At 42.0% G+C, this 27,120-nt stretch overlaps 1 protein-coding gene across 1 annotated transcript; it reads right to left on the reverse strand.

The window, feature by feature from the left end:
* On the reverse strand, positions 1–25,655 carry LOC115103615 (C1q-related factor-like). Its single transcript, XM_029624457.2, has 2 exons — positions 24,801–25,655; positions 1–2,173 (listed from the first exon to the last, which is right to left on the reverse strand). Exons 1-2 carry the CDS (start codon positions 25,401–25,403, stop codon positions 1,994–1,996), a joined length of 783 nt encoding a protein of 260 aa, XP_029480317.1. The 5' UTR covers positions 25,404–25,655; the 3' UTR covers positions 1–1,993.
* Positions 25,656–27,120: the final 1,465 nt, after the last annotated feature.

A 27,120-nucleotide genomic window follows, 5' to 3' on the forward strand; every position in this document is an offset into this window, starting at 1 on the left:
TCCGAAAATTCCATTTATTATTTAAATGTATTCAACAATTCAAAAAGATAAAATTAGATAGACAAACATAGCATAGATTTAATTTACAAGCTGTTTGTTCTTATCATCATCTCTACAGAGGCTCCCCTCCCTACGTAATGCAATCTCATTGTCTGCTGAGTAAAATATCTGTCATTGGCTGTAGCACAGATTAACAGAAAAACAACAATGTAGCAATGGCACGGCGCATGCTCTGATGCAAACACTCAAATACACCAACACACACATTCACACACACACACACGCGCACACACACACACACACACATGCACGCACACACACCCACACATACACATACACACAATGCTAAGAAGCCAAGTCACTCACTCACCCAATCAATTTAATTCTAAAGCAAGCTGTCAGCCCGCCATGTTGAGTAAATATTACCATAATGCTTGTATGTATCAGTGAATATGCAGCTAATGACATCCAGTGAAGCCTCAGACACTGAAACAGAAAATCTGCCTCGCCATAAACCCCCCACCCACCCCTCTCTCTCTATCCATCTCCCTCTCTCCATCTCTCTCTCTCCTTCTCTTTCCATCCCTCTCTCTATCTCCACCTTTCTCTCTCCTTCTCTTTCCATCTCTCTCCCTCTCTCCATCTCTCTCCCTCTCTCTCATCTCTCTCTCTCCCTCTCTTTCCATCTCTCTCTTCCTCTCTCTCTCCATCTCTCTCTCTCCCTATCTCAATCTCTCTCTCCCTATCTCCATCTCTCTCCCTCCATCTCTCTCTCCCTCCATCACTCTCCCCCATCTCTCTCCCTCTCTTTCCATCTCTCTCTTCCTCTCTCTCTCCCTATTTCCATCTCTCTCTCCCTCCATCTCTCTCCCTCCATCTCTCTTTCCCTCCATCACTCTCCTCCCATCTCTCTCCCCCTCTCTCTCTCCTTGCTCTGCTTGATATGTTTTACTTCACCACAGCAGAGTGCTCGAGGACGAAGCTGAAGTAATGGACATTGTTTTTAATCAAATAGTTTACCTCAGAAACGGAATATGTGGCTTCATTGATGGTGGAGGATATCTACGTAACTAGAACATCTAATATACATTTGAGTTTATTTTCAACCCACTTTGGCCCTGTATAGACAAATAGGATCGGGGTATAGAGACGGGACAAGGGGCAAGGATAGAGACTCTAGATACGTTGGATGGGACGAGGGAAAATGTCATGTTGTATCTGTATAACATGCCTTGCATGAATAACATTCAGCCACAAACCAGGTCTGTGTTCCCACAGCTGACATCACCCATAAACAAACACCATGTGATAGCAGGCTGTCAAATGCAAGAAATCATATATCGTTAGAAACCATAATGACACCTTTCATTTCCATTTCTCAGCTAAAGGCTTCTGAATCACAATCAACATCTCACAAAACCATTCTCTCAAAATCAAGTTTTTTATCTCACAAGGGACAAACATATTTTTAATATCCTCTTTTGTGTCAATATACAATGTAGTAGTATCTTTTACAAAAGTAAAATACTGACATTCTAAGGAAAAGCACACAACGACAAGATAGGACAATTTCAGTCAACAGAGTCCATATAGCCAACTGTTATGGAGAGAAGATGATGAGGCCGGATCCACTTGGAGTTAGTTGGTTTATTTTTCCAGTTTGAGGAAGAGGAAAGCGAGGAGCAACTGACAGGATAGAATTCTGATGAGGAGGGCACCTCTCTCTACCAAGCTTCACCCCCCACTACTCCCTCCCCTATCATCATGTTCTCCCCCCCTCCCTCACAGCACGGCAGACAGGCAGGCCGAGCTGAGCTGGAGAACCTTGATTTGGGGCTGATGTGTTTTATAAGCAGAGGTTGGTGTGACGATGGAGAGAACCAGGAAACTAGAAAGCATTCTGGCTTTTAACCCCTTCCTTCCCTCATTTACAACTCTTTCTCTCAATCTCTTACTTTGTCTTTCTCTCTCTGGACGTAGCACCTGGGTGGGTTCAGTCGGCGTAGAGGATGAACCCAGAGAAGGTGCTGTATTTGTTGTTGTTGCCGCCGTGAGCCTTGCCCCCGTCCAGCTTGATATAGACCTCGTCGCCTGCGTCTAGGTGGAGGATGACGCTATTGGAGGCGTAGTCATAGTTCTGGTCAGCGTCCTGGGCGATGGCACTGGCTCGCACCTGGAACAGAGAGGAGAGGAAAGAGAGGATGTGTAGGTTAGAGAAACATTCTGCACTCGTTTGATCTGAAATGGAAGTCATTTTTGTTGTCATGCTTTGATTTAGCCTTGTTCACAAAAACAACAAGTGACGGGTCAGGAGCCTTCTGGCGCATCACACACAAACAACATGATTTTAATTAGGCTGTCATTGGTTTGTCATTGAATGTTCCACCGTGAATTGAAGGCGGTGGGCTGGGGAGTCGGGTCAGATGGTTGTTGTCTCTGATCAAAGCGCTGCTCAGTGTTCTTCACCTGAGCAGACATTCTAAAAAAAAAAAAAACGAGGCTCACTCTCCTGGTGACCTGGTTCTATTATACACTTAGAAATAAAATAAAAAAGTACCATCTAGAACCTTAAAAGCTTTTACTGCAGTGGGCGAAATCAGGGTCACACGGAGTGTTTCTTGGTAGTCTTAAACAAATCTACTCTGAAACAAAAGTATACACCTCACACACATGGTTATGGGCTTAGAAGAAGAACACACCTGTATCATGTCAGATATAGAGTTGAAATGTATTAAATTTTTCAGTTTGTATCCCAATATTGCACATTATATACATCACAGAAGACTGAAATATATATATATATAAATATATATATTTATATAGGAATAACAGATTTTCTGCAGTTTTTTCTATATAATGTTTATTCATTATGAAAAATATTAATAACATTCCACCCATGAGGCCACTAGGTAATATGACTGCAGGAAAGGGCTATAGGGTAATTTGGCGCTCCACATAGGAGAACCCTTTGTTGGTTCCACCTCTGTGGAAAGGGTCCTACATGGAACCCAAAATGCTTCTATCTGGAACCAATATGTTCTTGTTTTTACCTCAAGCCTAAAAGACTTACCCTTTTTATCTGAGTGTAGAGGGAACTACTGAGGAATTACAGTGAAATACATCAAGGACACCCACCTCACATCAACTTATAAAAAGTGAAAAATAAATCCCTATTCTTTAGTGAATGAGAAAATACTGTGAAAGTAAGTGTGATTGAATTAATAAATTACTGTAAATCTACCATAGAAATTGCATTTATGTTGGCAGTAGCCTATGTGGTGAGTATGGTATTGCCAGACTGCTTGGCAGTCTGAGCGTTTGGAGCTGGATCTCCCTGACCTCTGGTCCTGGCTAATTAAGCTCTATCTGAAACGTTCTCTTCTCTCCTGGGAGAACGGTGTGGGCTGTAGTGAGAAACGGGTGCCCTGACAGTAATAACTGTGTGTGTGTGTGTGTGTGTGTGTGTGTGTGTGTGTGCGTGTGCGTGTGCGTGTGTGTATGCGACAGAAATAAATACTTTTTAAAGCTAACCATTGACCATGTAGAGTTTTCCAAAAATAAACTGAAGTGCAGCAGATTGTACTGCACTGAGACATCACATTGGACATCACATTGGCCAGGTTGCAATTGTAGATGAGAACTTTTTCTCAACTTGCCTACCTGGTTAAATAAAGGTGAAATAAAATAAAAACATCACCAGTACACAAGCACAGAAAGATAAGGGCCTAAATAAATAGCATCAGCACCATACATTTTGGAAGACCAAAGCATCTGAGATATACATTTTAGTTGCCATAAACCCTGATATTGTCTGTAGCTAAGAATCTTTTATAATCTGTCCAATGTAAAACACAGCTGTCATAAACTCAATCAAACTACTCTTTTTCCCATGCATTTCTTCTCTAAAAAGCTTCTGGATCTGAATCTAAAGTATGGGCAGGGTCCCAGATCTGGTGTACCGCCCGGCAGCCTGGCTGAGCAGGTGGCAGGGATAAGATGGGACAATTAATTGGCCCGTTTAACCAGTGGCCACACACAATGGATTTATTGACACATCTGAGGGCCAGGGGGCTGGCACAGGCCTCCTGCAACAACGCACTGATCGGGTTTAACCCTGTAGACCTGTCAGTGATTGTCTGTGTGCCAGAGTTAGGGGAGAGCGGGAGAACAGAGGGATGGGTGGAGGAGTAGAGAGAGACAGGGAGGGAGACTTGCTGTCTAATGAATCTATGTATTTCACTTCCCTCCCTCTACTACTGCTGTAATTATGAGGGTCCCGTGTGGCTCAGGTGGTAGAGTGTGGTGCTTGCAACGCCAGGGTTGTGGGTTTGATTCCCACAGGGGACCAGTATGGGGAAAAACTACTAACATGTATCTACTGAATGTTGTTCTGGATAAAAGTGTCAGTTAAAAACTTCTTAGGGCTGTAATCCCGTTAACGGGATTGATATGACAACACTCAGTGAAAGCGCAGGACGCCAAATTCAAATTAAAATTCCTCAAACATACATGTATCTTATACTGTTTTAAAAGGTAATCTTGTTGTTAATCCCACCACAGTGTCCGATTTCAAATAGGCTTTACAGCGAAAGCACCACAAACGATTATGTTAGGTCACCACCAACTCACAGAAAACACAGCCATTTTTCCAGCCAAAGAGAGGAGTCACAGAAAGCACAAATAGAGATACAATTAATCACTAACCTTTGATGATCTTCATCGGATGACACTCATAGGACTTCATGTTACACAATACATGTATGTTTTGTTTGATAAAGTTCATATTTATATTTAAAAAATCTCAGTATACATTGGCGCTAGTTCACTAGTTCACTAGTTCCAAAAACATCCGGTGATATTGCAGAGAGCCACATCATTTTACAGAAATACTCATTATAAATGTTGATGAAAATACAATTGTTAGACATGGAAATATAGATATACCTCTCCTTAATGCAACCGCTGTGTCAGATTTTAAAAAAACATTACGGAAAAAGCAAACCCTGCAATAATCTGAGATGGCGCTCAGAAAAAGAAAAAAATGATCCGCCATGTTGGAGTCAACAGAAATCAGAATTAACATTATAAATATTCCCTTACCTTTGATGATCTTCATCAGAATGCACTCCCAGGAATCCTAGTTCCACAATAAATGTTTGTTTTGTTCGATAATGTCCATTGTTTATGTCCAAGTAGCTACTTTTGTTAGGGCGTTTAGTACACAAATCCAAACACTCGTGCAGGTCCAGCCGAACGTCGGACGAAAACTTCAAAAAGTTATATTACAGATCGTAGAAACATTTCAAACTAAGTATAGAATCAATCTTTAGGATGTTTTTATCATAACTCTTCAATAACGTTCAAACCGGAGAATTCCGTTGTCTGTAGAAAAGCCATGGAACGCAGGTCGCTAGCATGTGAAATGTGTGTGACCAGGACCTGGCTCTCTGCCAGACCACTGACTGAAAGAACTCTCATCCGGCCCCACATCCCAGTAGAAGCCTCATTCAAGTTTCTAAAGACGGTTGACATCTAGTGGAAGCCTTAGGAAGTGCAACATAACCAATATTACACTGTGTATTCAATAGGGGCTGGGTTGAAAATCGACCAACCGCAGATTTCCCACTTCCTGTTTGGATTTCTTCTCAGGTTTTTGCCTGCCATATGAGTTCTGTTATACTCACAGACATCATTCAAACAGTTTTAGAAACTTCAGAGTGTATGCTATCCAATACTAATAATAATATGCATATATTAGCAACTGGGACTGAGGAGCAGGCCGTTTACTCTGGGCACCTCTGGGCACCTTTCATCCAAGCTACTCAATACTGCCCCTGCAGCCATAAGAAGTTTTAAAATGTCTTTGTTTTTATCTTTTCCAAGTCATGAGAGCAGATAGTTAACCATATTCATTATGTCATGTAATGTCAATCTTTAAATGTTTTACTAGAAGGCAGTCTATATAAAGATAAAGTCATCACAACTTAAATTATCTGACAATTTGACTGACATTTTAATTGGAGAAACATAATATGCACATTGTGAAAATGCAGTGAAAGCTAATTCAATGAAAGCTAATTCAATGAAAGCTAATTCAATGAAAGCTAATTCAATAAAAGCTAATTCAATGAAAGCTAATTCAATGAAAGCTAATTCAATGAAAGCTAATTCAATGAAAGCTAATTCAATGAAAGCAAAGTGAACTAATGCCCAATAGCTATGATGGGTTGTGAGTCACTACAAGCAACAGGCAGGGACATTGAAGCTGTCTATTCAATTTAATCAAATAACAGCGCTTGAGTCAGTCCCTAGTCAGTGCTGAACAAAGTGTTTTGAGAGATACATGTATTGATTTGACACATTGTATTTAAAAACCAGTCTATGCTAAGCTATGATGTGAGTGACAATGCATGATCAATAAATGACGAAATTGACTGAAAACGTCCCATCATCGCGGGCATAATGACAACTGTCAGAGGAAGGATATTTCGTCCTCTAAAGGCTTTAAGAAATCAACCAATATGAAAAAACATGGTCATATTTTTTCTCCTTTAAAGCTGGGAAAACTTTTGTCCAGTCTTCCAAAGGCGGTCTATATGAAAGTCTTTAGAAACTATGAAAGACTAGAACTGAGTGAGAGAGAAGCGGAAAGCTACTCAAAGGGTATGCGAAGAAGAGTTGAGAATACCTCAACTCCCTCGTTCCACTGCACATTGACTCGGTACTGGTACTCCGTGTATACAGCTTGTTATTGCTATTTTATTGTGTTACTATTCCCCTTTTATTTGGAAAATATTTGTCTTTTTAACTCTACATAACTTTGAATGGGCTTGTAAGTAAGCATTCCATGGTAAAGTATACACCTGTTATATTTGGCGCACTGCAAGATCATTTTCAACATTGATAGGGCACACATCCACTGCTAACACATCATGTGCCTGTCATCCCCTCTCTTTAGCGGGTCTTGTAACAGATGGAAAAGCTGAACTTTTTCACCGTGGAGACAATACGATGGTACACTATTTCACGTGGAGCAGCATTTTATCTACTGACATCAGTGCCTCATCGCTTTCATCACATTCAGGCATCTTGGAAGCCTTGCCAGTCCTTTGGAATCGGCCTACTTCTTTGACAGCTGGGTACGAAGCACCCTGCTGACCATCAGACAGTCACGATAATGAGAATCTGTGAAATCTCAAGTGATTTCATGAAGCCTTCTCCTTAGTGTATCTCCCTCTTGTCTGTTCCACTCTTCTCACAACAGAGGACGAAAGTCATTGTGGCTGTTGAGACACATCATGCCAGACGCCTTAGATTATTCTCAACCAGAATAAGAAGAATGTTCAGTAACAGTTGTCTGTAGCTAAGACATCCCAGCTTGCATGGAGATCTTTGCCATGTCTTTTTCCACTTTCAAGGTGAAGTACTCTGAGTAATGCTATGAAGGTCTATGGCAAACAGTTATGCTGAAGCCAGCCTTAAAGGTGTAGGTTTTATATATGGCACAATGTACTACAGGCATCTATGAGTCTTTTTTCATTGTTTACCTTCCTGATTAAATCTTAAGGCTCATATCGATGTGCAAACGAAGCTCTCTCTCCTGATCCGTAGCAGCAGTCGTCCACTGCATATTAATATGAGATGATTCGCCCTGAGCACACAAAGTCAACACGCTCTTATTAGAAGGTTGCTGCTTGGTGCCGGATGTGGGCGGCGGATAGGGGCTTGGTTGGATTTGTCTATGGGGATTTTGATGAAGCTTCTTCAAATATTTCTCTTATTGCCTTCACATTGAACTCTGGGACCTCTGTTGTCAGAGGTGTGCGATATGACTCGCTTCAACTCCTTGTGTTAGAAAGTTAAGGAAGTCAACTTGCCAAGGACTATCCTTCAGCTAGTGGAAATCCAATGCATTTGTTCTCAGCAACTATTGATTGCAAAGAATCTGACCACGCTGTAGTCATATTAAATCATTGAGATTGGAACGGTCATTCATGGCTCAATTCATTGTTCATTCTCTATGTCTTTCACTCAGTCACTGTTGTACACAACGACAGAGAAGCCACATCATTCACCCTCACACTGTACTCGGAACAACTCACAAGCTGGAAGCGCAAGCCATAGGTTAGACTTTAGAAAGTGAGAGAGAAAGAGAGAGAAGGGGGGAGTGAGCAAAAGAAGCAGCGAGATGGAAAGAGAGAACAAAACGGCAACTGGCAGAGCATGGCCTCAAAATAGAACACGACGTGGAACTCTTGACACAACAAACAAAGCGTGAGCGCCCAGGCCAGCCTAGCCTATTCCAGCGAATGCAAATGGCCCCAGAGTCGTCTGACGTTGTCTCGTCTCCCCCAGCCGTGGCCGCTGAAGCATGTTAGCATCCGTCACATTGTTGCTGTGATGCCTCTGATTGAATAATGCTCTGCGTGGTACTGGAACACTAGAGAGAGATGGGAGCTGAGGGCTGAGGCTGGGCTGCTTCAGCTTAATAGATAATGCCCCCCACCCCCCCGCCCCAGACTCCACAGTGAATACCACTCCATTCGACTCCGCTCGCATTCTGAATGCATTTGAATATGAATGTGGAGTTTATCAATAATGCCAGCACTCGTACCTATAATAGGCCTCTGAGATGAAGGGATGACAGCTTTTTGCATATTCACTGTCCTCTGCTAAAGCTGATTAGTTCTACGGAGTTGGGAATCATGTTGAGTTGCGATGGCATTTTGCATTATCCTATAGCTAACAGCTGAAATGCCTGGTGTTGTGTTGTTGTATTGATTGCCAATACAAAAGATCCAAACAACCCATTGAAATATTGTACTGGAATAGGGCCTCGTTGGCCTAGCTGTTTGCTGGTGTCAGTAACAGACCCTCTTGGACACTGATATGTTCTCTCCAGTAGTAGTGACAAGGACATGTCTGGATGGAGGACAGCTTCTGACATTTCTCTGGCAGGGACTTGTTGACTCACCATTAAGCTTCCATTCTTTAAACTTCGCTCGCCTCTTTCTAAATCCAAGTGTACCGCCACCTAATTGGGTTTGAACACCCAACCGTGAGCCGCATGCCTGATGGCAGCTTAGCCACCTTGTCACAACCCTGTCACATCTCCTAACCCACACCACCAATGCACACTCACACATGCAGAGGTACACATGCGCGCACACACACACACATTTGCGCGTGCTCAAAGACACACACACATACACAAACCTAGTCAAAAGACCATTGCCCCATAGATTTTTGGTGTCAGCTGTTGTTCTGAGCAAGGTTGTCATGGTGTCAAAAGAAACATGATTAAATACATGATACGTTGTTGAGAGAAAGACTTTGTGCATTAATCACTGCATCTGTACTGTTTGTAAAAAGCCCTGATTTTTTCCCTGGTAACGTGAATGCCTTTCGTTGCATGAACCTCTCCACAGTTTACACAATTGTTTATGTAATGCCAAAGTGTCCCTCCCACTGGGTGTCAAGGAAAATCAAAGCCTGTCATCACGGAAATGCATTATGTATTACAACAACCACTCGGGAGGATAATGACACGACAAAACACAGAGGCGATGGATGGGGGCAACAGTGATAACAATGGGGCTGTAAAATCCTCTGGCTTGTTGTGATGCTGATGTATTGGCACAGACTTATCACTGGGAAAGGGGAGGAGGAGGAGAGGAGAAACAGAGAGAGGTAGAGGGGGAAGGGTCAACTCTGACCTGCGTGTGGCCCAGCCACTCTTGCCTGTTTGTGACTCACTCGTGTCAGTCAGATGCTGTGAGAAATGCTCAACTTTCAGCACTGCTCAGTCTCAATCCCCACTCACTCCCTGCATCTTGGTAACACAGTGTTTTTAGGGTAGAATCTGGTGACACGTTGAACCCTTGCACAACATAAGGCAAGTTATTTTAGTCGCTATGAATTTTAAGAAACCGTTATTGTTTGAAATGCAACACAAAGTATTATGGGGTATTGAGAGGAGCATTTTGCAGTGTGAGAAACCTCCCTAACGAGGCAAAGCTTAGGCATAAAGTGCTAATAGTCTTGAAGGAGAGGCAGGTTCAGACGTTTTGCTGCCGAATGCATTTTTCATGAAGTGCCCTATTCATCATTTCTGGCTGGATGGATCGTTGATATCTCCCATATTCATGTTTAGAGGGGAGAGCCACCTTGTTAAGCACATACAGTAACTTAGTGTGAGTCACTTTGGAGCCATTGACATGAGGATTCCCTGTACTGTGAGAGAGGGGGTTGGGGGTTATCAGAATGGTTTGAATTGGGTGATGGCGAGATGTCAGGGCTTAGAGAGAGAGAGATGTTTACATAAGAACAGGCCCATGGGTGCTTTCCCGTCCCCCGTATGTGCTCTCATTATAATGAAGGAGCCTTGTGAGTCAACACCAAATGTCATGCAGGAGTCAGTCATCTCCAGACGGAAACCCAGAGGCTATTTTAGACCATACGCTACTGTGTTTCAAGGTATGGGGATGTTACAGCACTTATTCATAAACTATTCAATCGGAGATGACAGTGGAGATGAAGTCCTAGCGAGTTCTGGACGCTGCTCTGCTATTTAGAGGGACAAGACCACAGAGAGGCTGAAGAAGAGATGGCGTTGGAGAGAAGTAGTAGTAGTATGGGGATTGTGTTTGCTTTCCTTTGGGAAACTTTTACGATAAGTGATAGATTTTCTTCCGTTGGTTGGCGATGACAGCCGGGTGTCATCTTGACATTTCCAATGTGTGTGGTATTTCTTAACAACATGGGCAAATCTTCATTTAATAGTCCTACCGCACCTAATTAGGCTGCTTCTAATGTTCCACTCGGCAGAGTGTCAAATCCGATGTCCAATTACACTGCAAATCAAGGCCTCTGCTACCTCTCCAGCTGATTATAGAGTGAGGGTCATAGACTACATCCTGGGTCTGTCAGACTGGGTACGGGTGACACACATGCAGGCACATTCATGAATGCGCACACACAGACAGAGACACACGCACGCACATGGTGGGATCAATACCAAGGGCTGAGGGCAGCTCGCTTTTCCCTACCCCAGACACCTCCGTCTACTCTAGACAGAGGCTCTCTGTTCCTGAAGACATACAGAGATGAACAGCGGCCCCTCAGTATCAGTGCTATAAAACCTCAACCTAGCCCAAAGATATTCTCTGCCTTTATTTTAGCACCAGAATGTTAAGTAGACTGTTTAGCTGATGAGACAGATATACCGATATGGTAACACTTTATCAGGTCTTATTAGCCATATATTAGGCCGTAACTAAGTATTTTCTTATTCAAACATTATAAGTCATGTATTACTGGCCAATCCTTAATAGCATGATTATTAGCAATAATAAAGGCATATTAACATTTAATAAAGAGCAAGTAACACAAGAAACAGACTCTTAATAAACGTCTCAATGTGGGACTGATAAGGGGATTGTACCTCCGTATGTGTTCCCTATTTTATCTGTCTATAAATGACCTCATTGGACAGAAAGGGGCACAACTCCGTTCATATATGCCATAGAGCCAACATTCTAGTCAAAATAATGTAAACAACTACATTTCTATACAGTATATACAGTATATTCATAAATATATATATATGAACTTCGGCTGGATAAGGATATATTATGAATTACAAAGGGTCACACCTCCCCCTTGAGCAAAACATGTCATGTTTGCCTGAAACTGAGGATTTGTGTAGTTTGATGACATAATACATTGATTGATATATGTCCTATAACCAACATTCAAGTCTGATTTGAACAATTGATGTAAACAATTCGTTTCAGGCGAACATGATTATGGTTTTGCTCATGGGTGTGGGGAGGTGCGCCCACCTTTTGCCATTCACATGATATCATGCCATACAGTCAACATCCATATATGGAAGTATATATTGAAAATGAGTTGCTCATATTTTTTTTTTTATACATCAAATGACTTGAATGTTGGCTGTATGGCATAGATGAGGTGAGGTGTGCCCCTTTCTGTCCAATGAGGTCATTTATGGAGAAACAAATTCTGCAAGTAAATATATGGTCACACTTATAATAGGGAACACATACGGAGGTACAATCCCCTTATCAGTCCCACATTGAGACGTTTATTAAGAGTCTGTTTCTTGTGTTACTTGCTCTTTATTAAATGTTAATATGCCTTTATTATTGCTAATAATCATGCTATTAAGGATTGTCCAGTAATACATGACTTTGAATAATAAATCGCAAAATTAAGGTCCAATATATGGCTAATATGACATAATACATTTACATTATAATAATAAAGGCCTTATAAGATCATTATATATATACTTATAAACTACAAATAAGTGGCTAATATGTGTACCTTAAAATAAAGTACCGCAGATATATATTGATTCAATGTCTAGACTATTCTGAAAAAGTAGATGCTACAAAGTAAATGAATGCAATGCATATATGTGTATTTTAACACTCAACATGGCCTGAACTTTCTTCCAGTCGCACTCTTTTTGTGTGATTTGAATTATATGACAATTACGGGAAAAAGCACTTTTTTTTTTCACCTCCAAATTTTCAAACAGGTTTCATTAATCAAGACAGACACTAATATAACATGCCAGATTCGGATCCAGATGGTTCATGTTCGTTCAATTTGCTGTGTATAGATTGCCATGCTAAACACACTGCATGGGTCACACCTGGATACACAGCAATAGGCTAAACAGTCTTGTGTTGATGTGCACCAGAGCATCAGAAACCCCCAGAGACATGAAGAAGGAACCACTGAGATGCATGTTGATAAGTTGGGAAATGACACGCAGATAACAGCACCATTCACTCAGTATTGTATCTCCAACAGCCCTCTAGGCAGAAATACAAAGACATTTTCTAAATGTTGCTTTGGATAATACTTTACACACATAATAGTGTTGGATCTGTGACATCCACTTGTACTGATTATATCTTCCCTAATGCTGCAGAGCTTTGATGCAACGCTGTATCGCTTCCCATTGGCTGTAGTGACTATAACATTGTGGCAATAACAAGGAAAGCCAAAGTGCCTAAAGGTTGGGCCTAAAGTCATTTATATATACAAACAACAACTTACAGACACACAGAAACAACAACTACATCTCATCTGCCCAGACCCACGTGCCCACACCCCCTTTCCTAGTGCCTGAATTATTGTTTGCCTTAAATTAATTAATTAACTAGGCATGTCAGTTAAGAACAAATACTTATTTTCAATGACGGCCTAGGAACAGTGGGTTAACTGCCTTGTTCAGGGGTAGAACGACAGATTTTTAGCTTATCAGCTCGGGGATTCAATCTTGAAACCTTTCAGTTACTAGTCCAATGCTCTAACCACTAGGCTACCTGCCTCTAACCACTAGGCTACCTGCCTCTAACCACTAGGCTCCTCTTACCCATTCTATTTCAATATTTCAATAATAAATAATACAATTGTAACGGTTCTCTTGTAGTGAAGGAGAGTCGGACCAAAATGCAGTGTGTAGATTGCGATCCATGTTTAATAGACAAACGTAAAACACGAATCAATTATAAACACTACAAAACAAAAGAATGTAATGAACGTAACGAAAACCGAAACAGCCTATACTTGTGTAAACTAACACAGAGACAGGAACAAGGACACTAAGGACAATCACCCACGAAACACTCAAAGAATATGGCTGCCTAAATATGGTTCCCAATCAGAGACAACGATAAACACCCGCCTCTGATTGAGAACCACTTCAGACAGCCATAGACTTAACTAGAACACCCCACTAAGCTACAATCCCAATACATACACACCACATACAAAAACCCATGCCACACCCTGGCCTGACCAAATAAATGAAGATAAACACAAAATACTTTGACCAGGGCGTGACAACAATGTTTCCATTATGTCAATGGACAGATTGATTTCCAGGTTTTTTGTATCTGTTTTTTCAAGATGTGTGATGAGAAGAGAATCGTCCAGCCCATTGGGTATCTCAATACTTCTGACAGCCAACTTTTTATCTCGCCCATAACTTTAGGACTTTATAGCATTCCCAGAGAGCATGGATTATTGAGTCATTGTTAGTTTTACACTTAAGACATGATTCTGCCATTGTGCTGTAAAAAAATAAATAATACATTCTATACATTAGTTTATACTGGATTAAACATACATTTTCGTTAACTGGAATTTACTTAGTTATGCTCCAACATTCCCTCCATCTTGTGTCAACATCAGTTCTTTTTAAGTCTTGGTTCCCACTGTTTATATTTTCTTCTAAGAGATTGTCAGTTGGATATGCTCTCTGCAAGGTTTTGTATATCTTACCTATCATATGAACATCCTTTTCTGACTCAAATAAGCAATGCGGACTCGAGTCACATGACTTGGACTCGAGTCAGACTCGAGTCACAAATATGATGACTTGCAACTCGACTTTGACTTTAACACCAATGACTCGTGACTTAACTTGGACTTGAGCCTTTTGACTCAAACTGATTTGATACCCTCCCTGGGCCCAATATTAAAAATGATGCTATTAAAAAAAGAATCAACTCTTCATTAACGAATTACAGTTTGAATCGGACAACAGCCAATCAAATTGTGCCAGCTGGGAAAAAGTTGTGCGTGGCAGTGCAGAGGATCGTCGGCGGGTGAATTCAGATGGAGCACTTGGAAAGATGATACCCCAAATTATTATTTTCGGTTATAAAGACGACGCTGTATCAACAAAAAACGGATTGCAACTTGCAAAACATGTGGGAAGAAAATGACAGACGGAGGCAACAACTTCCAACTGTTTCGTCATTTGAAGCTGCACAAAGAACAGTAAGTCGTGGCTAATATAGCCGACAGCTATATATTTTATTACTTTACTGGTGTATCATGTAGGCTAACGTAACATTAAATCAATGAGCGAGCCACCACACAGTCAGTCAGTGTGGGAACGTGATCATTGCCCCCAAGATTGAGCTACAACTGGCTAGGCAGTTGGTAGCCTAAATCGCGCCTGATGTTACTGCTGTTCCTAAAACCATTGACATACGTTAGCCTACTGTAACTAGACACAGAGAGGGTGGGTATGTAAGTAGGTGTTAAGGTTGGGCGATTGTGTACAAGCCTACATTGCCCGATTGCGCCCCATAGCAATCCTTGATAGGTGTATGCCGCAAGAAAAAGCCTACACATATACATAAAAGACAATGGAAAAAGACTCTGGAGTACCTTAAATGATATCATGGGCAAGAACTATTGTTATCCATCAGTAACCACCAGGTATAGACAACCTTGATGGGACACAATGGTAGCAGAATGTATTGACACCTCCATTTTCTTTATCTTGAACAAAAGCCTAAAGGAGTGTGTCTCCACAGGCGTGGAACGAAGCTAAAGTAATTCCACTGCCTAAAAACAGTAAAGCACCCTTTTCTGGCTCTAACAGACACCCAGTTTGCAGGTTGCTGCCTGTTCTTAGTAAACTGATGGGGAATATTGTGTTTGACCAAATGCAATGCAATTCAACTAGTACTGTACTGACTCAGATGACAGATGATTGGTTAAAATAAATGGATAATAAAATGATAGTTGGAGCTTTATTGTTAGATTTCAGTGCAGTCTGATGTAATTGATCATAAATTGTTATTGAAGAAACTCACTTGCTATGGCTTTATATGACTTGCCATCACATGGTTGGAGAGTTATTTATCCAATTGAACCGAGAGAGTGTTCTTCAATGGAAGCTTCTCTAACATCAGATACAGTTGAAGTCGGAGGTTTACATACACCTTAGCCAAATACATTTCAACTCAGTTTTCACAATTCCTGACGTTTAATCCCAGTAAAAATTCCCTGTCTGAGGTCAGTTAGGAACACCACTATATAGTAAGAATGTGAAATGTCAGAATAATAATAGAGAGAATGATTTATTTCAGCCTTTTTTTCTATCATCACATTCCCAGTGGGTCACAAGTTTACATACACCCAATTAGTATTTGGTAGCATTGCCTTTAAATTGTTTAACTTGGGTCGAATGTTTCGGGTAGCCTTCCACAAGCTTCACACAATAAGTTGGGTGAATTTTGTCCCATTCCTCCTGGCAGAGCTGGTCTAACTGAGTCAGGTTTGTAGGCCTCCTTGCTCGCACACGCTTTTTCAGTTTTGCCCACAAATCTTCCATAGGATTGAGGTCAGGGCTTTGTGATGGCCACTCCAATACCTTGACTTTGTTGTCCTTAAGCCATTTTGTCACAACTTTGGAAGTATGCTGAGGGTCATTGTCCATTTGGAAGACCCATTTGCAACCAAGCTTTAACTTCCTGACTGATGTCTTAAGATGTTGCTTCAATATATCCACATAATTTTCTGTCCTCATGAGACCATCTATTTTGTGAAGTGCACCAGTCCCTACTGCAGAAAAGCACCACCACCACAACATGATGCTTCACGGTTGGGATGGTGTTCTTCAGCTTGCAAGCCTCCCCCTTTTTCCTACAAACATAACGATGGTCATTATGGCCAAACAGTTCTATTTTTGTTTCATCAGACCAGAGGACATTTCTCCAAAAAGTACGATCTGTACTGTGCAGTTGCAAACCGTTGTCTGGCTTTTTCATGGCGGGTTTGGAGCAGTGTCTTCTTCCTTGCTGAGCGACCTTTCAGGTTATGTCGACATAGGACTCGTTTTTACTGTGGATATATACTTTTGTACTTGTTTCCTCCAGCATCTTCACAGGGTCCTTTGCTGTTGTTCTGGGATTGATTTGCACTTTTCGCACCAAAGTACGTTCATCTCCAGGAGACAGAACGCATCTCCTTCCTGAGCGGTATGACGGCTGTGTGGTCCCACGGTGTTTATACTTGCGTACTATTGTTTGTACAGATGAACGTGGTACCTTCAGGCGTTTGGAAATTGCTCCAAAAGGATGAACCAGACTTGTGGATGTCTCCAATTTTTTGGTCTGAGTTATTTTGATTTTCCCATGATGTCAAGTGAAGATGCAGTGAGTTTGAAGGTAGGCCTTGAAATACATCCACAGGTACACCTCCAATTGACTCAAATTATGTGAATTAGCCTATCAGACTCTTCTAAAGCCATGACAAAATTTTCTGGAATTTTCCAAGCTGTTTAAAGGCACAGTCAACTTAGTGTATGTAAACTTCTGACCCACTGGAATTGTGATACAGTGAATTATAAGTGAAATAATCTGTCTGTAAACAATTGCTGGAAAAATGACTTGTGTAATGCACAAAGTAGATGCCCTAACCGACTTGCCAAAACTATAGTTTGTTAACAAGAAATTTGTGGAGTGGTTGAAAAACGAGTTTTAATGACTCCAACCTAAGTGTATGTAAACTTTCGACTTCAACTGTATATACAGCGTGGTGTCCTTCAGGACAGTTGTCTTGGGCCGTTACTCTTCTCAATGTTTTCAAATGATATGCCACTGGTCTTACACAAAGCTAGAATGACTACGTCTGTGGACCATTCCACACTAAACCAGTGAGCTCACTGAAATTCTAAATAAGGAGTAACAATATCAGAATGGGTGATTAGCAACAAACTGGTCTTAAATACATCTAAAACTAAAAGTATTGTATTTGGTTCAAAACATTCTCTAAAACCTCAACTGGAGTTGTGTGTAAAGGTAGTGACCATTGAGCAAGTTGAGGAAGCTATACTCCTAGATATAACATTAGATGGTCAAGTCATATTGACAAGTTATTGTGAAGATTGGGAGGGGTATGTCTGTTCTTAACAAAAATCAACTGTACTAGTTGTTCAGGCTCTGGTCTTGTCTTATCTTGATTACTGTCTGGTAATATGGTCAAGTGCAGCAAAGGAAGACGTAGTAAAGCTGCAGCTGGCACAAAACAGAGCAGCGCGCCTTGCCATTAAAAGATACGTTTCATTTTTTTGCAACCAAATCCAAAATGTTGATGTAAATGGCATGTTATAGAAGGGTCCAGACACCTTTCGTGTGATTTCACATGTTTTTGAGAAACTTACCCCAAACACTAAATCACTTCCTCGTCCTTGTTGTGTAGTATGGGGGCACCGAAAATACATTCCAAACCCACCCAAATATGTCCTTTTACAAACGGCAACACTCCGTATAGTGATACAGGTTGTTAGATGTGGTACACATGAGATTGTGTCATTCCATACTTTATCTGGAACATTATACTAAAAAAAAACATGTGAAATAAAAAATGATCTGTTCCTATAACATGTCATTTTACATTAAAAATAGAGATTTGGTTGTAAAAAAATAAAACTTCTAATTTCACATACAGAACTAACATCAATAACATGTCATTCCAGTCTGTCCTGGTTGAGGGTTGACGAGAGATTCACTGCTTCTCCTAGTTTTTATGAGAAATATTATTGTGATGAAAATTCCTGATTGTCTGCATAATCAAATAACATTCAGCTCAGACACCCATATGTAGCCCGCAAGACATAATACCAGGGGTCTCTTCACAGTCCTCAAGTCTAAAATGAATTCACGGCAACGCACAGTATTATACAGCACCATGATCACATGGAACTCCCTTCCATCTCCAATTACTCAAGCAAACAACAAAATTACCTTGAAAAAAAACTACATCTCATTGAATGGTGGGAACTGTTGTTTTTGTTGTGGTATTGTTTGTGTATCTTTGTGTTAAAAATGTGTGTGACTGTCCTATTCTATCAGTGTATCAGTGTTTTGTTATTTGTCATGTTCTGTGTTTTTTGTGGATCCCCCAGAAGAACAGCTGTTGTCTCTGCAAAATCGAATGGGGATCCAGATAAACAAGTAAATAAACCTAGTCTGTGAAGATGATCGCAGTACTTCACTCCACAGCACCGTGTGTCTACTTGGATACATCAATTCAAAGGAGCCAGTGACGGACTGTGCCAAGATTTCCCCTCATTTTCATACTACAGGCCAGAATCTTTCAAGTGTGTTTTTGCTTTCTAAGCAAAACAGTATTCCTGATGTTAACCTCCAAGAGCAAAACTGTATCTCTCCAATAATAATCAAGACACATATTGATATTAAATTGTCAATAAAGGGATGGGCGTAGACGGTGTACTTCTGGAGGTCACCTTGGACGGCTCGAAACAGAGCAGAGGAGTTGTAGAGGGCAGTACACAGTGAGGGAGGGCAGGTGTGTGTTTTTGCATGTGCGCCCGTGTGGCGGGAAGCAGGGAGCAGTAATTGTTGGGGAAGAGCCATATGCGCTGCTCGGAGGACGCTGGAGCTTATTAAAGAAGGAGACAGAGTGATTATTCACACAGGGCCCTCCTGAGAGAGTGACGCTCACGTCATTGCTTTTAATTAACTCCGAAACGGTTCTGCGGATTAATAACAATATTAAGACGAGAACCGAGGAGGAGCACAAACACATCCTGGATCTGGTTCAAGGTTCTAAACCGCGATTAGAAAGGCTCTTTGGCTTAAACTCTCTTTTCTCCGCCTCCTTATTTTTTTTTATTTCTCTCCATTTGTAGTAGCGTGGCAATGGATTTGTCTTTATTGTCATTGCCTCGTCTCCCAGGGTGTCTCCAACTCAGGGAATCGAGACTCTGACACATCCGTCTGAGAAGATTGGGATTGGTTGGAGGTAGTTGTCAAGCGAGTAAAAGAACGTCAGGAAAAAGAAGCCAAGGAGAGAGGAGAGGAGTGGAGAGGGAACTTGGAGAGCAGATGAAGTGCACCGGGCTGAAAATAGAATCGTATTTGCCTGCTTACCAAGAGGAGCTAACTCTTTGGTGTAGCTTGAAATGTGTCAAGGTGCTGGGGACCATGTTGACACTCTCCTAATGCAACCCACAGAACCAAAAGAGGGAGAGGGAAGAAGGAGAGGGAGATAAAAACAGCATGGCTCCGGGGTGGAGATGATACAGGGTGCAGAACAACTGCTCGGGCCTGAGAACCTGCAGTTTCATGATGCACCAAGGCCAAAGGATGATAGAATACTGGCATTGTCTGCTATTCCCAGTCCTCCCCAGCCTCCTAGTCCCTACACAGCTTCTCTCGGCCTTAAATGAGCAAATGACTGCTCCGGCCCAGCACGAGTTACCCCACCTGTATAACCATTCACAGTAATCTACACAGACAGACAACAAACCTTTCTAGCAAGATGTTCTGGTTATAGTGAGTGTAAGCTACATCCCCCTCTAAGCTATGCTCAGAGAGAGAGAGAGAGAGAGCGGGAGAGAGGGTAGAGAGAGGGTAGAGAGAGGGAGAGAGAGAGAGAGAGAGAGAGAGAGAGAGAGAGAGAGAGAGAGAGAGAGAGAGACAGTCTCTGCCCCAGTCTCTGGAGATGTGCGTTGCCCGCCTCTGGAGATGTGTCTAACTTAAGTGCCTCCCCTCCCTACTCTTAGGAACACAATGAAGCGGGAACAGAAGGTGCATTATAGGAACATATGTTCGCCTTCGCCTATTATGTATCAACACTTTTACACCCCCCGTAAACATTATGGTGGACTGAGACAGTATATATAGAGGAGAGGCCCTTCATGGAGACGCCACCTCCCCTCTCCTTGGGTTTGCTGGGTGAGAAGTTTGTCAGCTTGGATCGGTCAAAGGAGTTGAACTCAGGGAACCATAGTGAGACTTGCAAAATGACTGTAAAGAGCTGGGTCAGTAGCAAGCAAACTGATACTTTTTCTGGTCTATTTGATTTCTTGCCCTCCATGCTTATCATGTCGACACTCTCTAACATGGCAGAAATGGATTTCACTTAATTCATCACTTTTTAGTCCAGTCCAGTGATCTTATCACATTCTTATTCAAATGAATATATCACCAGCACACCAAAACACAATTTTGAATTAAAATAGAAAGCAGCCTAGTCTATAAAAGCTATTACACAAAATGTACAGTACATCAGATAGATTGTTACTGACATTTTACCCCAACCTTTATGTTGAACCCCTCACATGCATTATCTTCCTAAAATGTTACATTAGTATTCCATGGCATGGCTGAAGCCTCCAGGTGCCTCAGGGGTGATATGTCAAAAGCTGCCGTGGACAATAGGCCTTCCCCACGAGGACACACTCTCAGTATCTGTCCAACAGACACAAGATCAAAAACATCAAACTGAACCGCCAACAGATATGCCTCTGAAATGGTATTTATCTTTCTGAAAAATTGCCCATCTCCAGAAGGGCCCGTTGCTCTGGTAACAGTGCCTTCATATCACAATGTTAGTGGATGATGGAGAGCTCTGACCTCACTGGTCACAGAGACCAGAACCAGCACTCTTTACAATTACATACTCAGTGTACAAAACAAAATGGACACCTTGCTAATATAGAATAATTTGCCCTCAGAACAGTTTCAACTTGTTGGGCCATGGACTCTACAAGGTGTCTATAGCCTTCCACAGGGATGCTGGCCCATGTTGACTCCAAGGTTTTCCACAGTTGTGTCGATGTGGTTGGATGTCCTTTGGGTGGAAGACAATTCCTGATACACATGGGAAACTGTTGAGCGTGAAAACCTAGCAATGTTGCAGTTCTTGACACAAACCAGTGCGACTGGCACCTCCTACCATGCCCTGTTCAAAGGCACTTCAATTACGCCACTTTAATCATGTTTACATATCTTGCATTACTCATCTCATATGTATTTGTGTGCATTAGGTAGTTGTTGTGGAATTGTTAGATGACATTTTAGATATTGCTGCGCTGTCGGAACTAGAAGTACAAGCATTTCACTGCGCTGGCAATAACATCTGCTAACCATGTGTATGTGACCAATAAAATTGGATTTGATTTAATACTTTACCTTGCCAATTCACCCTCTGAGCGGCACACACACACAAGCCATGTCTCAATTGTCTCAAGGCTTTAAAATCCTTCTTTAACCCGTCTCCTCCACTTCATCTACACTGGTTGAAGTGGATTTAACAAGTGACATCAATAAGGGACCATATCTTTCATCTGGATTCACCTGGTCAGTCTTTGTTGTGGAAAGAGCAGGTGTTCTTAATGATTTGTACACTCAGTGTACCTGTATCCTTCCATTTCAGTCATATTTTCTCTTTAATTGTAAAAGTAAGCAATGGCCAATTCAAGTGGTTTGACAATAGAATTAACCAATTAAAACAACCCTTCTGTGACCATGCGATGGATATTTCTCTATGGCAACATATGAAGAACATTGCACAAAAAAAAAAGACTTTATTAACATATCTGTTTCCTATCCTATATTTGACAACAACAGATTTTACATTAGATGAATAACCTGGAGGCTGTAAGATAAGCTGCCAGACATACCGATAGGCCTACATAGATTTCAATTGTGTTTTATAGTTGCTAGAAATCTATATGCCTTTATGAAAGAAAGTGTTCCTCGCTCTTTTATGAAAAGAATGAGGGCGTTCTCTCTCTGACCTATACTGACAACAGATGACTCTTTGGAGATCCCCATCTAAATGTAAAATATAGTTGCAATCAAGTCCACATTAGTCTTGAGTCGGAGGCGGGAGTTGCCTGCTCGTGAATCAGATTGCAACCGACTGTAAATTGTGAAATAATCGATTATATTATGTGTACAAGTGTTAGGCAAAACACCCGTTAATGCATGAAATATAGCAGGGAAGCATGTGCTCAACAGAAATGGCATGATGTTGTGTGGCTCTCAACCCCAAAACCCTAACCTCTGCGTTAGCAGTAGGCCTATAAGGTAACCTTACAGATGAAGTCCACCTTAAACATTTTGACACTGGCCGACTAGGACAAGTTGTATACAGTCATTATGACCAATACATTTACAGTGCCCTGTGTGAACTACATATTAAGGTTTTATTCTGTTGTAAAATATAATGTAAACCACTTAAGTGCTGTAATATCAGGGTAAGAAGTAAAACAGATGTACTTTACGTTTATAATCAAATGTTCTGCAGAAACACTGGGAGAAAAAGTTTAGACCCACAAAAAATAAATAAACGTAGCCTAATTAGCATTAAACAAAGTAAGTCTAATAAACAACAACAACGTAACTAACAAAGTAAGTCTAATAAACAACAACAAAGTAACTAACAAAGTAAGTCTAATTGAAAAAGCAATATGTTGGAGACCATGCTGTTAGGTTATTGAAAAACATTGCATGGGGCTTAATGAAAGATAAGTGTGAGGATTTTAATTATACAGTATAGGCTAATGGAGCTGTAATATTTCATGTAAAAGGGTGATGGGACCTTTACCCTATACGCAAGTGGTCAGATAATAAGAGGATGTTCAATCACAAAATATTTGATGCGCGCTAAAGCTGTTGTATAATTTATGATTGCCTCGATGCATATTGCAAATGACTTGATGGTAAAAATACATATATATTTCTCTTATACTCTCCTGCGCTTTAGATGTTTCCGCCTTTGCTGGACGAGAAAGTGTCTCGAGTCTCACACACTCGAGTACCTGAGAGCACCCCCAGGGCGCAATAAATCCATTTCCAGACCCGTCAAGTGATGCGTAAAAAAAAAAAAACGGAGAATACATCATGCAAATTATATTTATTTCAAGCGAATGTCACGCAAATATTCCCTTGTTTTATCAACCATATACACCCGACATAATAAGCAACACTTACATTTTCCAGTCTGTTCACACTGTTACGGATAAGTAGGCTTGCTGTCATCCTCTTGTTTTACGCACGAGACGTTTGGATAATTGCGGTCTTGTTGAGTCTCTCCAGGAGTACAACGTTAGATTACATGTAATTAAATAAGTGAACTCGACAGTTAAATGTAGCACAATGTCATTTGTGTCTGAACGCATCACTTGCTGACTTGCTGCAGTTCACAGATGTATCGAGCACAGAGAAGCAGGCCGTTCTTGGTTCACAATTAAACTTTTCGCAATAATAATAATTATAGGAACTGTCTGGGAATTTTTTAAATTCTTAAAATATCTCTCGGCTGACTAAAAGCTGCATCTGCTATAGTGGGCACTCCTGTGACTCCACTTAATTTCATGTATTTTCCCTGTCTAATCAATTTAGTCTTCACAAGCAGAAATGCGAAAGTAAGACGATCCGAAATTACAGGTTAATATCTTATTTCTGAAAAGATAAATGGTTTGTTACAACTGCGTAAAAATCTGAGTCTATAGCGCTAGTCCTAACTGACAAATAGATGCTTCCATAAATCAGGCACATAACACCTTTCTCACCGTCTTTTACATTCCAAGTTAAATAAACAATTACACCAGTATTATATGGCAAACTTCTCAAATTTGAAACAAGTAGGAAAGTGATATGGACTTCGGGGGTAAGTGTCTGTCCTTTGATTTGAGGGATGAGGGCAATGTCAGTGTGTATTTGTGCAATGAGGGGACACGTGCCAGATTACACATCATTCTCTCTGGGCGCGTTTGGTGCCACAGCTGTGTGACCGTCATCTGCTCGCTCAGGGCTTTTTTGGGAGCGCACGACAGATGCTTTCGCTACCCACCAGCCTTCCGTTTCCTCGGAAATAGAGCCTCTGTATTATAACGTGGTTTCAGGGCAATTTGATTGTGAAGCGCCGATTAAATCTCCACCAACAAAGTTACCACAGTGACATCAGGTGACACCCAGCGATAGAAAGAGAGAGGGGGAGGGAGATAGAGCATAATAGAGTATCAAGGGATAATGTGAAATATCTGTAATTTAGAAGGGACCTGAGTCTGTAGCAGAGAAACCATTGGAGTGCTAATTAAAAAGAGCAGTAAGCAATGAGTGGTAGAACGTATAAGATCCCTCTATGCTGAGTGGCTGAGCAGTATAAAACAGACATAAACTTGGAGAAGCGAATTGACTCACCTGTTCGTTTTTGCAGAGGTCTGCCCACATACTGGTCCCATCCCCTCCTCTCATCAGCACATGGTAGATGAAGAAGTAGGTGCCAGGAATGCTGCAGATGAACTTGCCCGAGATGCCGTCGTAGTTGTTTCCCAAGTTGGTGACCACGTCGTCAAACTTAAGGATCTCATAGCCTTCATGGGGGTTCTTAAGCCCTGCGTAAAAGGCCACCCGGGGCACTGTGCTGTAGGTGGCTGTGCTGATAGCTCCATTCCCCCCCAACCCCAAAATCCCAGTCCTCCCTCCAGACCCTCGGTCTCCAGGGGGTCCCACTGGCCCCGGTGGCCCTGGCTCTCCAGGCGGTCCAGGGAGTCCAGGTTTACCTGGCCTGCCTTGCTTGCCCTGGGGGCCCTGCACCAGCGTGGAGGGCATGTTGCTGTTGTCGCTGAGGGCCTCGGCTTCTCCCTGGATGCCACTGGAGCTGGTGCTGCTGGCCGTGGTGCCCTTGTTCAGGTAGGGGTCACACACCATACGGCAGGTACCCAGCATTTCAAAGTGGCTGGTGTCGGTGCCCACGGAGCTGACCAGGACGGGGATGAGGACCACCAGCACCAGGACCAGCATGACCCCGACGGCAGCCGCCACCAGGGTCTTCCTCCCGATGCTGAGTCGGGGAAGGGGCTGTGCTGCCAGCGTGGCTCTCCCTGGGGCGGAAATGGTGACTGCTGGGTGTGGGGAGCCTGCCACCGAGGAAAGGGACACAGGGATCCCAAGAAGAGTAGGAGGAGGAGCGGCGAGTGTGTGAGTGTAAGAGAGAGACCCACATACACTCACTGATACGCCTCTGCTTTCACTCACACGGAGGTAGTTCCCGTACACTCTCGCTCACCAGCGTGCACACTGACGCACATAGGGAGCACACACATACACGAGCCGACATACAGAATTTAGTCCCAAACTCTCGGCATGAAAAAGGAGAAAGAAAGAGGATGCAAAGGAAGGAACACTCAGGAGGAGGAGTGTTAGAGAGAAACAAGAGGAATGGTAAGAGGACGAAACAGAGAGAGTGAGTGTGAGAAAGAGAGACGGAGAGAGTAGTCATAGAGTCCGTGTGCGTGCGTGTGGTGTGTTTGTGGTGACGGATTCTCAGACTTGGCTTTTTATATGGCAGTGGCAGTGGAGCCCCCCCCCCCCCCCCCCACTCCTCCTCCCCTCCTCCTCTGGTTGGCGTGGTTACGAGTAGGGGGAGGAGGGAGCCCCACACGGTCCCCTCTCCCTCTCTGTCTCACTCAGAATGGCTCTCATCACATCACATTACTTTCTACCACACTACACTCCCTCTGAGCCAGTGAGGAGCCAAAACACACTCCCTCCCTCTCCCTTTCAGCTCTCTTACCCTGACTCCTCACTCCTTCCTTCCACTTTTGATTCTCTCTCTCTCACTCTCTCACTCTCTCACTTTCCTCTCCCTCTCACTTTCCTCTTTCTCATCACTTCTTCCTTCAACTTTTGATACTGTTTCTCTCTCCTCTCTCTCATCAGCCTCCAGCCTCTAAAAATAAAGATGGAGCACAGGGAAAGGGTGCTGCACTTTCCTGGAGGTGCCAGAAATATGTATGCTTTCTACACTTTCTATCTGTCGTATCCACACACACACACACACACACACACACACACACACACACACACACACACACACACACACACAGAAACCAAACGTAATTATTACCCAGTGTTTTACACATAATGCTCAAATACACTAACAGCTTTTTACACCCTGGAGTAGATTGATTCAAAAACAATCGTCATCAGAATACGTCAGTTTAGGCATTGGATGCATCTCCAACCACCACATTGTTGCACTTCCGCATCTGCGATGAAAGGTGACAGAGCTAGAGCGGTGTTTGCCAAACCATGAAACATCCCAAAAATCAGATAACTGTTTTCTCAATAAAACATCTGTAGCGTTCAAACGGTTTGACCTACAATACTATTATGAACAACCTATGGAGAAAGGAGAGACTCTCGCGAACAAGTGTCACGGGACTCATCTGAAAGTAACCAGTACTGGATAAAAAAAACGAATGGAAGTATGAAGGTAGTTTTGTGCCTACCCCAAAAAATGGGGTAGGTACAAATATAGGCACAAAGATCTCCTAGATTTAGGACAGACACTTCAAAACTTTGTGTCTTATGATTTATATTTTGACTGTACTTTTTGCCATTTATGAATGTGTTATTCAATGCATTTCTATGGGATTTAGTAGTAAAGACCAAAATCAATATTTTATCAATTACTTTTGTTTTATAATGTACCTAAAGGGGTCCTAAAAGTCTAAAT

The sequence above is a fragment of the Oncorhynchus nerka genome, linkage group LG26, assembly GCF_034236695.1.
Source record: "Oncorhynchus nerka isolate Pitt River linkage group LG26, Oner_Uvic_2.0, whole genome shotgun sequence".
NCBI classification, from domain to species: Eukaryota; Metazoa; Chordata; class Actinopteri; order Salmoniformes; family Salmonidae; genus Oncorhynchus; species Oncorhynchus nerka.

What these genes read in the sequence shown, in the direction of transcription:
- LOC115103615 (XM_029624457.2), bottom strand. Translation starts at nt 25,403, where the DNA reads ATGCTGGTCCTGGTGCTGGTGGTCCTCATCCCCGTCCTGGTCAGCTCC. An exon ending in ACCTCTGCAAAAACGAACAG is followed by an intron (nt 2,174 to 24,800) that starts GTGAGTCAATTC and finishes TCTCTGTTCCAG; the next exon opens with GTGCGAGCCAGTGCCATCGC.